The sequence below is a fragment of the Lissotriton helveticus genome, chromosome 6, assembly GCF_964261635.1.
Source record: "Lissotriton helveticus chromosome 6, aLisHel1.1, whole genome shotgun sequence".
NCBI classification, from domain to species: Eukaryota; Metazoa; Chordata; class Amphibia; order Caudata; family Salamandridae; genus Lissotriton; species Lissotriton helveticus.
In genome coordinates, this window is record NC_136067.1 from 1,460,946,623 (window position 1) to 1,460,960,839 (window position 14,217).

The 14,217-nt window shown below is 42.5% G+C and overlaps 1 protein-coding gene across 2 annotated transcripts in view; it reads left to right on the forward strand.

The window, feature by feature from the left end:
* Window positions 1-14,217, forward strand: part of UST (uronyl 2-sulfotransferase) — a 966,832-nt gene that overhangs the window by 950,729 nt on the left and 1,886 nt on the right. For both annotated transcript variants that reach the window (XM_078649265.1, XM_078649266.1), the window contains exon 8: window positions 13,874-14,159. In XM_078649265.1, coding sequence (XP_078505391.1) covers window positions 13,874-14,159 — 286 coding nt within the window. The remainder of the gene's footprint in view (window positions 1-13,873; window positions 14,160-14,217) is intronic.

The window sequence follows — 14,217 nt, forward strand, 5'->3', positions numbered from 1 at the left end:
CTATGAATCCTGCACCTTTCTTTGTTGTCAAAATCTTCCTGTTATGTCATTGCTGCCAATTAACCCCTCCCATGCTTGTGACGGAACGGTTCCGTCACGAGCCTCAGGTGGGCTGTGCTGGTGACGGAACGGTTCCGTCACGGCCAGCTCGCCGCGCCTGCGCGGCCCGAATTCCGCGCCTGCGCTCACGTTCTAAAGAGCGGGCAGGGCCGTGACGGAACCGTTCCGTCACAAGCACAGCTCACCCGACGGCCGTGACGGAGCGGTTCCGTCACGAGTACGTGGAGCGCCGCGCGGCCCCGCCTCCCCGTTAGCGCTGCGGCGGAATAGCCGCCGCAGTGAAGGAGTTAAGATCCTTCTATCCACAGACAATCAGGTTCTCTTCCTTGCCCTTGAATAATAGATTATAATAAACTTATTTTTATCACATATTTTTTACAAATATAAAACAGCACAAAGAACAGACAGCTGTTTAAGGTAAAAGAAAAACAAAGGCATTAGCATGTCAAATAAGACGAGTAATATACCAGAAATAACGGCAGTTATCTCCAGAATATCAACTTGTTTAATTTCGTCTCTGGATTTAGGGTCTGTACAAGATCAGAGATTTTGCAAATCCTCCACTACTGTCCATTCTCTTACTTCATCTCAACATCATGCCAAAGAAGGGCCTATTGGGTGAAGCTAATAGATAGCAATTGCCGTTCGAGCCGCTAACATACTAGTACATACATATAGATTTGTTTTATCTTCCTCTTTGTGAGGCATGGATGCAAGCCAAGTACATAACATTTAATAGTGAGCTGAACCAGGTGATAGTGCGCGCGGAATTACCGGCTCAGTTTACCAAACTCACCTGGGCCCTTAAATATTCACACCTTGACTGGTAATCCTGGCTTAACTTGCCTGCCTATCAGAATTTTTTATTCACTTTAGGACTCATACCTGTACACCATAACTTACCAAATCGTTGTCACCTGTGCAATAAGGCCCCCAATAGGACTTTGCCCGCCCGCCATCCTCACGGTACAAGGGACCGCCCGCCATAAGGGCGGGGGTCCCATGGGGGCTATTAGGATGCGCCCGCCACAGTGGCGGGCACATCCCGTATTCTTAACATTGAGGCGGGTGGTGCTGAAAGCACCGCCTGCCGCAATGCTAAGAATACATCTTGTGCATTTCCAAGCACAACGTGACAGGCACAGCGCGGTGCCTGCCACATTGTACCCCCACCCCCCCCGGAGTCCATGGGGGCCCGCAACGGGCCCCGAAAGCAGACTCCGCATACTTTTCCGTGGCAGCATTGAAGGCATCCAAAACAGCATATTGTAATATGGCTGGCGGTGTCACACAGACACCGCCACCATCTTGCAGCCTTTTCCACCCGGTCGCAAGCGCCAGGGCCGGAAAAGCGGCAGATGGTCTTTCCGTCTGCCGCGGACCCCCCAGCCATTCTAATATGACGGGGGGTCATTTCTGCAGGGATGGCAGGCGGATCGCCCCCGTCAGGCCGGTGGTGGCTACCGCCGGCCTGGCGGGGGCGATCCGCCCGCCATCCTAATGGAACCCTAAGTCCTATGGATCGAAAGGGATGTTAGAATAATAGGTAGTAATATAACATTTACCTTTATGAAAATAAATAACCACTGACTCTGGAGAAAGTTTAAACACTTTATCTATGCAATATCTTGTGAATCATACACCATACAATTGAGATTAAAATTCTTTCAAGTAGGAAAATAATGGAAAATAATTATTAAAGCAAGAGTTTAAAGATGAACCTTTAGACATTGGTACCATGGAAGGGTGAAAAAGGGAAACAGTACAAGGACATACCCACACAAATTATATTTACCTAGAATGGTGCGAGGACCAACCCTGGCCACGGGCTGGGGCAAAGAGAAATGGGCTCCCGACAAAATCAGATATCAGCAGGACAGGACAGATGCAGGTCAGGACAAGTAACCTCAGCTAAGTGCAATGCCAGCGTCACACCCCTCTCTGCGGCTAACAGTCGGACCCCGACTGGGTCATCGAATCTTCTCCCTCAGCAAAACTCCTGATTCTTCTGATAGAGTGCTCAACTAGCACTCTGCTCTCAATTCTCCTTCAGCATACGTTGGGTCAGTGACAGGTCTGTGACAAGTCGGACAATCTAACTGACTAAGCCTACCTTAGTTATACTAATGTCCAGGGCAATGTACCACCTGCTGTTCCATTCCCAATGACACCCCAATGCACCCTGATCTCTGCCTATATTACTGTCCAACATAAAACGTTAATTGAACCAGGTTAGAAAGTCTTCATCCTAGCATAAACAGGTAGCTGAGCTCTTCGGTAGCACATGTTCCTGCTAATAGCTGTTTTTCTATATTTTTCCTGCCTCCATCTTGTAATCCACATACTGTAGCTGTGAATGACAAACTTTTTTAAAGTAATTAATGCGTTTTCCAAAATCTCAGGTTATAAAATGAACAAACCAAAGACATTTTAATTAATGCTCATATTTCTAAGTTAATCAAAAAGGTGAACAGATTGGTAACATCTTAGGCCGTTCGATAATGTGGGATTCAGGTTAAAGGAAACACCTCAGTCATTTTTCACCTATATTTTGAGGGCCTTTTTTCAGAAATAAAGTAGGATTTCAGATCCTGGTGAAATATTGTTCTTTGGTGAATGCCTAAATCTACAAATATTTTAAGTACCTCATTTCTTAGCTTTACTTCAATGTCTTCCATGATACTTCGAAAAACCTTTTATTACAAAATGTAATTGCTAATTATTCTCTTTTGTTTGGTTCACAGAAACTTCCTGATTTGCTAGAGGGATCTTATGTGGCACATTGCAAAAGGGAGAGTGGGCTCTTCTTGAAATTGAAAGCTATGATCTAGAAGTCACTGCTGAGTTTCTTTGGCAAGTTAATATTCCGGAATTTAGTAGACAGATTTTCCTCAAAACTATGACTAAAGAGCAAGGGATGAATGTATACTCAGTAGAATGTCCAAATCCCATTTTCTTCCAAAAAGATTAGATTTAATATGCTGCGGGCTGTGTCAAGCACAGTTGCAGTGGTTGAGAAAAATTAAGGGCCTCATTTATGAAACATGACGCATCGCTGCGAGAAAACAGCGATGCGTCACTTTTCATTGCGCCCTCCTTGCGACCCCAATGATGCGTCATATTTACAATATGACGCATCATTGCGCAAGGACTTACAAATACGTCAATATTTCTGACGTATCTGTAAGCGCAAAAGTGACGCATTGCTGGAGTGTGTCACAAAAGTGACGCAACTCCAGCAATGCGTCCTTTCACATGGGGCAAGCCCCATGTGAAAGGGCTTGCGTCAGTCTTACGCCTGCTGTGAGGCAGGCGCAAGATTTTGACGCAACAGCGTCCTAAAAGTGACGCAGTGAAATGTCATAGATTTCACTGCGTCACTATTACGAGGCTTTTTGCGGGGGAACACCCCCTCTGCATACATTATACCTGACGCAGGTATAATGTAGCGCAGGGGTTTGCAAAGCGACGCATCTGCTTAGATGCGTCACTTTGTAAATAGTGCGGATCAGGAGGCATGTTTTACGCCGCCGATGCGTCACAAAAAGTGACGCACCGGCGGCGTAAAAGTGACGCATGGCCTCATAAATGAGGCCCTAAATGTCTAAGTGAAATAGGAACTACCACCCCCAGAGGTGCTTATTAGGATAGTAAGTGAAATGGTGCAGCCCTGCATTCCCCCCTGCGCTGGTGCTACACTTAGCACATAGTGCAAGGATGTCTTCGTACAGGGGAGGATTGTTTATGTGTAGGAAGGTATCCCTTCCTGCACATAAACAATCCTGAAATGCCATTTTGTCACTACTATGTGTGTTGCTTAATGCAGCACACATGGAAGTAAAAAAAAACATTTTTTTTAAGGATTGTTTATGTGCAGGAAGGGTCACCTTCCTACACACAAACAATCCAAGGCATTTTGCTTTTTCCATGTGTGCTGCACAAGGCAGCACAGACGGAAAAAGCAAAAACGAACAGAAATAAAGCATTTCTCCTCATTTTGCCAACTTAAGACCAGGTTTTTCCTGGCGCTGTTTTAGAGGTAGACAAGAGTGGCCCATATGTAGATGCAGAGGTTTATGGCAACCCGCTAACATTTCTGATTGATGCCGGTGGTACCAGGTCCACAGTTAAAACAGTGGAAGTCCCAGACTTATCTCTCTTGGGGACAACTATCCAAGTTGTAGGAGTAGCAAGTAAACAAATCCAAAATCCAGTTTCTGAAAAGATTCCAGTAAAGATAGATTCATTTGAAAAGAATCCCCAATTTGTTGTTTACAATTCAGGCCCAGTGAATTTGTTAGGCAGGGATATGTTTTGCAAATTAAATTGCACTATTTACTATATACTGGGTGGCATGGCATTTCAGACACACAATGAGGATGTGGATTTTAAATGGAAAAGACAGCACATCGAGACAGGAATTTTCTCTTTGCTAACTATTGATGAATGACCAGAAGATATGAAAGAAACAGTGAATACCAAATTTTAGGATTTTACAAGGAAATACATCAGACTAATTAAAGGTGTAGAACCAGTCCGAATGACAGTGAAACCAAATGTTACATACACCAGGACACCTTCATACTATTTGACTCCAGAGACAAATGAAGGAATACAACCAGTGATAGATGACATGTTACAAAAAGGAATCTTGAAATGACTAATTGGAAGTCCATGTAACTCTCAAATTATGGGTTTACAGAAACCCAAAGGTAAATACAGTATAGTCCAAGAATTAAGAAAGATAAATGAAATTGTAGTGCCCTGTTGTCCTGTGGTACTGAGACCAGCTACTATACTGTTCCAAATCCTATATACTGCAGAATTATTTACTGTAAATGACCTGTCAGTCTTTCTTCTCACTGTCATTGCATGAAGAAAGACATTTCTATTTTCTTTTGTCTTCCAGTAGAAGGTATTAACATGGTGTTGTGGCCCACAAGAGTATCAGGAAAGTGTCAGCAGAAAGAGTGGAAACAATCTTGCAGATGAATCCACCAAGAAATCAGAAGGTTTTTGGGAATGGTTGGCTACTGTTGACAGTAGAAACCAAACTTTTCCTTGGTGGCAAAGACTCTACTGAGATTGACACATATGTGTCTGATCTGATTCCATGGGATAATGAATGTACAAAAGCATTCCTATAGTTGAAAGAAAAACTGTGTTGCGCCCTGGCACTAAGAATGCCAGATTATATAAAATAATTCACACTATTTTGCCGGGAGAGAGATGGGTGCACTCTCAGTTTTGACCCAATTGCATAGATGATCTCGAAAGCCTGTTGCCTACTTCTCTATCACTCTTGACTCTGTAGCAGTAGGACTTCCCAGTTGTCTTAAAGTGGTGGCCGTGGTAAGTACTAGTCTGGAAAAGGGCAAGAGTATAGTAATGGGATACCCATTAACTGCCATGGTCCCACACTTTGTGGAGCTGTTGTTAACAAGAATAAAGACTCAATGTATGACCCACAATAGGTTAACACATTTCAAAAAGGGTATTCTCTCATTAGAAAATGTTGTTTTGCACAGTGTTGAACCCTTTAAAGTTATTACCTGTAAATTATGATAATAGTGATGAAATTGAACACAACTGTCTAGATGTCATGGAATTGTGCACCAAACACCACCCTAATATAAAGGAAGAAGCTCTAATTGAGCCTGATCATGTGTTATTTGTAGATAGCTCATGCATGCAAGGTAATGATGCCACACTCAAAGCAGCATATGCCTTGTGCTTCATAAATGTTGTGATGTAAGCATCATGGCCTAAAAAACATATTTTCTGCCCAAATCGCTGAACTGATTGCTCTTATTAGAGCCTGCAGTTTAACTGCTCAAATGAGAGTCACTATATTTACTGACAGCCAGTATGGGTTTAGTGTAGTCCATGATTTTGTACAGTTCTGGTCACAGAGAGGCTTTCTTACATGCTTAGGCACCCCTATAAAGAACAGGATGCATGTCAAAGACCTAATGGATGCTCTACAGTTGCCAGGAGAGTTTGCTGTGGTAAAGGGCTTAGCACATCAAGGAGGAAGCGGATAGGTTGCCATGGGCAACCGATATGCCGGCTTAGTAGCCAGGTACATTGCTCTGTTAGCATGTTCATTTAATGGAGGTTTCATTTATGAGTCAGAAGAGTAGAGTTCTTTTGCAATGTTGATGAAAGTCACAGATAAGTGGGATGAAAGGAAACAGGTGCAGGAAAATGTGTTGGAAGCAGAATAGAATGGTTGGATAAAGGCAGGTTGCAAGAAAAATGCAAATGATATTTGGATGTCAGCAGATGGGAGACGGGTATTACAGGATAGCTTGTTGTTTCCAATGACATGATGCTACCATGAATACACACACTTAGTGAGAGACACATGGTGAAACTTTTTAGACAGAATTAGTATAACCCCAGATGCAGGACTCTAGCAGAAGAGGTTTGCGAATGGTGTATAATTTGTCAACAGTTAACGTAAAGAAATGTAGACATGTCACTCTAAAACACCTAGGTAGATCAGGTGGCCAATTCAACAGGATGCATATGGATTTTATTGAGTTCCCTGTTCATAACGGGCTGAGATATATTCTGGTGGTCGTGTGTGTCTTTTTCAAGATAGGTGGAAGCTTACCCAACTAGAAGAAGTGACAGCCTCACTTTATCAAAGTGGTTGTAGCATGAATTGATACCCGTTTCGCATGCCGATTTCTCTTGAGTCAGACAGATGAACACACTTCAAAAATGAAGTTATGAAAATGATCTGCACAGCCTTACAGATTAAACAACGATTACATTGTAGTTACATACCAGAAGCCTCTGGTATCATTGAACAAATGAATTTTACCATTAAGTGTAGGATGGCTAAAGTCTGTGCATCCACCTCTCTAAAATGACCAGATTTTTTATCTTTGAGGCTGATGAGTGTTCAGAGTACACCTGACAGGAAGACGGGGCTATTCTCCCACACAACTCTAATGGGCAGGGCAATGGGATTACCTGCCATTTCTGCAAATGTTCTCTTAAATATTACTGAAGATATTATTTTGGATTACTCTAAAGGAGTGGTTGATGTAATCCGTTCTGTCTCTCATCTGGTCTCTACTGATATACAAGATCCACATCAAAAACAGTGCCACAACCTCCATTCTGGTGATTGGGTGGTGCTCCTTACTACACATACAGCTGTGCTGGAATCCAAAACTGGATTCATGCCTCGCACATCAAAAGAGTGAGCAATCCAAAAGAAGCGCCTTTGGTCTTTGATCCTGAGCAAAGAACATTGGTGGTTGCAACACCAGCTAAGAGACCGCCTGACTAGCGGCAATGCTGCCAGTTCAGCAGTAAGAGGATGAGAGGGGTGAAGACCAACTGACAGAAAATCAAGTGCAAGTACCTGAAATAATGCAGAGTGGCATGTAGATCTCTAACGGAAGAGAAGCTGAGATTGAATCACTGGGCAAAAGTGATGCTGTCATGAGACAAGAAGATCCATACGAAGGAACCAGCACTGGAACAAAGTGGCTAAATCAACAAGCAGAGTGGCCACAAAGCTGTGAAAACAAGATTCAGAGGAGAAGTTGTTCAATAGCTTGAATACCAGAAATAATACCTGAAGAGGCTGAGTCTAGTGATAAAAATAGCTTAGACCCAAATCAGCATCGCTAGGAAGTTCAAAAAGAGCACAAGTGCACTGTTACAGATATTCAGCACCTAAATGGTCATACGTTGTGAACACTGCTTTGAATGTTACTTTGTAAGGGTGCAAGGGTGCCTACGTTTCAGGCAGGATCTTTTTGTTCAGGAAGGAATACCTTTCTGCATAAAACAATCCTTTGATGCTTTTCCTCTTTCAATGTGTGCCGTAGAATGCATTTAAACATATTTTTCCTCGTTAAGCCTCCCCTTTGAAGGCATACCATTTTGACACATTCCCTGGTCTACCACTCATGGAAAATCTGGGAATGCGCCAAAACCCATGGGCGGATACGCAGGAACACCCATGCTTCACCCATCTCCCGCGGACAGAGTAACATAAGGCAGTGCAAGTAGCTGCCTTGTGTTACTTAAAATTTACCTAGCCACGCAGGACCAAGGTGGTCTTGCGTGGCTTGGTAAATCTCACTCTAGGTTTTGCATTGCCCTGCATCCCTTTCTGTGGTGCAAGGGCGAAGCAACACCTTTGATAAATCTGCCTCCAGGTTTAAACGCAACAAGTGATAGATCTAAGGGTAACATACGTATGATGCAGGAGAGGGAGTTTCCTCACAAAAGAACCCCATGTTAATGGGTTTGGTACCTTGCACAGGTATAGGAGCAGGTGGTGAAGTGTGAGACCTAGGGCCCCAATAATATTGCACACCTTTTGGAAGACAAAGTTGTTCCCTGCGCATTCAAAGCTTATCCTTGGAGGTGGTGGGGCCAGAAACTCAGAGGCAGTGGGACACTCTAAATTACATTAATTTAAAGTCAGTGCTACTACTTCTAAGAACATAAATACTTTCATTTGCAGAGAGGTAAAAATGTAGAGACAACATCACAAAGTGCTAGCATTTCTGGGGTCAACATACAAACTCAAAAGGAAAGAAATTGTTGGAGCACCTTCAGTAAGTGTGCTTGATTGTAGGAAAACATTAGGCCAGTCCAGAAAAATTAGCAGGGCAGGGCGACAAAGATTACCAATCCATGCAGATGCACCAGTGAATAGGAATAGGCATATGCAGAAAAATATTATTAGAGTAGCACAGGCAGAAAATGACAATAAATATCGTAGTTTAGAATGCTTCATAAAGAGATGTGTTCTCAACATTAAATGGTAATGTTGCTAAATGAAAGATAAATAAATGAGAACTGAAAAATATGGGTAGTTAGGTGGAATATGGCTTCCTTAAATATATATCAGTTCTGTTGAAAGGCAGCTTTGCGTCAGAGTCCCAAAAGAGTCATTTTGGCGAGAGTGAAGCAGCAAGGGTAGCAATAAAGCAACTCTTTCTTGTCAGAAAAATATGTTTAAACATTAAGGTCTGAATTCAAACTTGTATGCCTTTTAAGTGCAAAGGGCATATAATGTTGACCTGAACATTGCTGTAGTTACTTGTAGCATGTGAAAGGCTATCAATTCCTTCAGATTGAAGAGAGGTGGCTCGGTTTGCATGTGTACTCTCACTCTCGAATTATGTTTTTCCTATCCTGATTATTAAAAAAAAGAGTAAACGAGCCAAATCTCCGCTATCTCATATTACTTCTGATTGGCCCAGAATTTAGGAGCATATTTATGAGAGCTTTACGTCATGCATGCACCACGCAACCTGGTACATAAGTGACGCAAACCTGTCAGTCATATTTTTGAAGATGTGTAAAGCCACTTTGTGTGACTTTGAATGGCTTCAAAAATATGGAGTAATGCAACAGAGCACAAATCGATGCGTTGCATTACTCTGCACAAGAAAGGTGTTGCATAGGCATTGCGGTGGGTGTTCCAACACAACTCCAATGGTTTTTGACACATTCTCAGATTTATAAAGCTGGTAAAACTGGGAAAAGCACCACAAATGTACTCCATCTCAGCAGAGGCGTAATGAGGAGAAATATCTTTATTTCTTCTCGTTACTTCCTCTTTCTATGTGCACTGCATTGTGCAGCACACCTAGAAAGAGGAAAATGGCTCTTAGGATTGTTTTTTACTCCTTCCTGCACTAAAACAATTCTGCATGTAATGCAGGCACCTTTGCACCATGGTGCAATGGTGCTTGCGGAGTGGCGCTAGATGTCCCATTGTGCGCCGGTGCAGGGGGAATGAACAGGAATGTGCTGTATGTCTTGAATATGGTGCATTCCTGCCCTTTCCCTGTGATGCAGGGCAGTGCAGCATTGTGACTTGCTGTGCTGCCCTGTGTCACAATCTTCATAAATATGATCCCTAGTTCCCATGACTGAACTATTCATCTACGTAACCCGGAATAAGAGTGATAGGTCATCCTCCAGAACTCTCCAGACTGGTGTAAGCTCTAGCCATGGTGCTTGACCATACCAACTGTGGGACATCTACCAGAAGATAGATGCCTTTCAAGACACCATCATGATTACACTGCTATGACAATTTAGAAAAAATAGATTAAAGTTTATACTGTTTTACCACCTAGCGACAAATGAGCCAGTAAGAAATATAAAACATTTGTATGTTGGAACTCACTCCTTGGATACCAATAGGTCTGTAATACCGATCAGTGGATGAGTCCGATATGTGATACTAGACAACTGTAATGTGTCTTCAAATATTATTGATTCACCTCACTCTTATCCTATGCCCCTCTTAGTTTGAGTTCTGCCACAAAATTGTGGATTGTGCGTTACCAGTGCTCACTTTGTAAAAAACAAGCAAGGGCCCAAAGGTTTTTTAGGCTCCAGCCATGGGCCCTGCAGGTTGACGGAGCAACAGCATACTAAGGTGGGCTGGTTTTAATACCTCATCATGTCTCTTTCTTTCACCACCTTACCAGGCCAGGACTGGCCGTTGCGGGCACTGGGCAATCCCCCGGTGTGCCGCAAGGGTGGGGGCCGGTTTTGGGCCCCTGTGGGCCGATTTTGTTGCAGAACCATTTTTGCAGCATATCGGCCCTGTAACAAAATCGGCCGAAAAGCGGCCCTGGCAAAGAGCTTGGTCGCACCCCCAACCCCCCGGGCACTTTGCCAGGGACGGTTTTTGTTCCCAGTCCGGCCATGCACCTTACACTCTGTGTGTATTTATCTCACTTTTAAAGGCTCATTTTCAACCCTTTCTCCTTTTGCTACTGCTTTTTTATCTTTCTCCGCATTTTCTTTTACCCTTTTCTCTCGTTCTCTCTCTTGCTCTGTGTCAAAGTCTGAAGATAAATAAGCCCTGCTCTCTAACAATGAGTGTCAGAGCCCACTTCCTGCAAACACCAGCACAAATTGAGCACTGGAGTTTCTACAAAACAATAGTTCAGACTAATAAAGTCATGATTTGTTCAGTATATATGCAGTGCACCATTTGTGCTAAACATATTTCCAATAATACAGAGGTGCATAGGGAAGAAGAGTCTCTTTTGATACTACTAAATGTGTTGCTCAGAGCAAAATCATGCCCCACATTGTGCAACTATCAGCACTGTTATTTCATAAGTCCAGATTGCGGTATGCCTTCACAAAATCTTATGAAATAAACAATTGAAGAAAAGAAAATAATTTGACATTCAATAAGACCATAAACAGCATCACACTAAAATAGATTTAGGAGATGAAAAGAAATAGATGGGAATCCTCATTTACAAAATAAGATCATAAACCCATCTAATAGTATGTACCATGAATATCAGGAGAATTTTCATATAGATTTTGGATGGTCATGGAAGGGCACACACATGTGCTCCACATTGCCGAATACACTGCAGTTCCATTAGAATGTGAAATTGAAATTCACTAAGTATTAACTTGATACCATATGTTCAGGGATACCTTTGCTATTTTTTTTTTCCTGGCGCATTCAACTTTTTTTTTTTTATTCTTTTGAGCTCTTTTCTGATTATTACCTACCCCATGAAGCCAGACCAGTAGTAAGCAAAAGTGGAGGAGGCGGAGGACGGGAGCTGACACTGACAGAAAAATTGTGAACTAGTGTACAGAAAGAAGATGGTTGAGCAATTTGCGTCTTCTGACAACTGGGTGATTTCTTACCAGCTCGCCAGAGATGAACGTTTAAAAAGCTTTTTTTTTTGTATTTTCTAGGAGAACATAATTATTCTATTATGACCCTCTGTAGAAGTGAGCTATTTTATTAAGTAAGATTGACAGCCTGCTCATCTTTACAAAATCCAGATGTTGACATGGATTGGAAACATTTTAGTGCTGAGAAGTGTTAACACCTGCATAAGAATCGAGCATTTTTTGTCGAAAGAGCGACCGATTAATATACTGACAATAAAACTGCTTGGCACGAGCATGTTGTTTCATAACAGAAGTTACCATCCTTTGCTCTGCAGGGAACACGTTTGATGCTGTAATCCAGTTTAGAAGATCTGGATTAGACGCAAAAAAACACTTGCTATTGAGCCAGAGACACGAGTCTCGTCTGGGAGTACATCATGCACAACCCATCAATCCTAAATGAACATGTTCAGAGAGACTGCCATTGTGCATATCTGTTTTCCCATCTGACGTAGGGTGGTGCAATAAACTGAAAACATTTTTCTGAATGTGTAAAAAACAGGGTTTGATATATATTTCTGTGGTGATGTTAAATCCTCCATTTTTCATAGGATGGACTGAGTCCAAAGGAGAATCCACTGGTGGAATTTCCTTCCATTACTGTTGCTAAGTAAATTCTCACCGGGGATTATCCTCCAGATTCAGATCTTTCTCCAGAAAGTGGAAGACTTTCTGTGACCATTCACTTCTGAATCAGGTCCACAGAATGGTGCAGAGATCGAAAATGGTGGACAGCCTTGCTCTTTCTAAGGCAGCACGATTATTGCTAACTCTTTTACAAAGACTAAGAGCCAGATGTATGACCTATTTTAGCTACCACAAATGGGAAATCGGCACGTTCGTGACCGCTAATAAAGGTTGTAGCATGTTCCAATTCTAATTTGCAAATCAGTAACCTGCTACTGACACTCAAAATAGGTTTTGCAAGAAGCTACTAGGAATGGATGTGCCAAGGGCATCCCTTCCTAATAGCCAGTTGCAGGGGGATTTAAGATTTTTTTGCGACAGCAAATGCAGTTTTAACACCAATTTCAAATTGGTGGTAAGCCAATCACAAACAGGCAGGGATCATCTTTGTGATTGGCAGCGAAAATATTTTTTTAAAGGACCACTGCCTGCTGATAAAAAATAAACTGAAACATTTAATTTTTATTTTTTTAGTTTAAGGAAAACGGGTTTCATTTAAAAAACATTTTTTAAAAACCTTCCTCATTGAAAAAGCAGTCACAGCCATGGTGATCTGCTGACCTCAGGAGGCCACCATCCCTGTGAGTGCTGGGCATTCCAGATGAGTCGCAAAATACGACCGGCCTCATGAATATTAATGAGGCAGGTCCTTTGCGACCCATTTGGCAATTGCAAACAGTGTCAGTTATTGAGGCTCGTAATTTGCGAGTGGAAAACACTGATGATCGTACATCTGATCCCAAAGGACCAATTAAGACTCAAGAGGAGTGGTTTATCTTCAATAAATACAACGCTGCCTGAGTATGAGGTGACTTGGTGCAGACTTGCAAACAGTAACTTCAGTTCTGTTTCCATCTGCTTTGAGCTAATGAAATTTGTGTGCAGAGATGGCAGAGACAGAATTTGTGAATCTCCTGCAGGATAGGGCTCGCTGATTACGAAAGCAACATCTTCTTCCCCATTCCTGGTTTGAAAATATTAAATGTGGTAGAAGAGATGAAATGCGAACCGGAAATAGTAATTTAAGACATGGTATAAAGGGAGAGGTGTGGCGCCGCGGCCAGGGCGACTGACGCTGGAATCTGGGGTTCGATCCCCGGCTCTGGCGGCAGGTTAGCCCAGCACCATGTGACTCTGGGCAATAGCTTGCTTAATCTTCCTGACGGCCCCCAGTGCCTAGAGACCCTTACGGGTGATTGTTCGCACTTTACAAATGTGGATTATTATTATTATTATTATTATTTCTTTGACCCCCCTGTACCCTGCAAACACATATTCAGGTCCGATGATGTAACATATGATTAGTCCACCTCCTAAAAAAAAAGGAAATGGTGGTGTGCAAAGCAAAAGTTGGCAGTGAGTGCAAAGGTTCTACTTTGATACTTCTGATTAAAGTACTTTTTTCTTTTTTTTACAGAGCACCGAAAACTGGGAAATCTAACTGTGACCGTGAAAAAGACCATCCCTTCTCCCGAAGCACTGCAAGTGCTCTACCAGCGCATGAAGTATGAATATGCCTTCTATCACTATGTCAAAGATCAATTCCACCTGATCAAACGCAAGTTCGGAATGAAGTCTCATATCAAGCCGGTTCCCAAACCAGAGTTCTTGGTCCCTAACCCGCTTGAAACCGAAGAACCAATGGAAGATGAGGAGAGCCTAGACCACAATGATGAGAAATGGTTGGAAGACATCTACATGAGGTGATTCAGGCATCCTGCTCTGAAAACCTTTCACCCCATTTCTTAAGAGCTTTTTTTA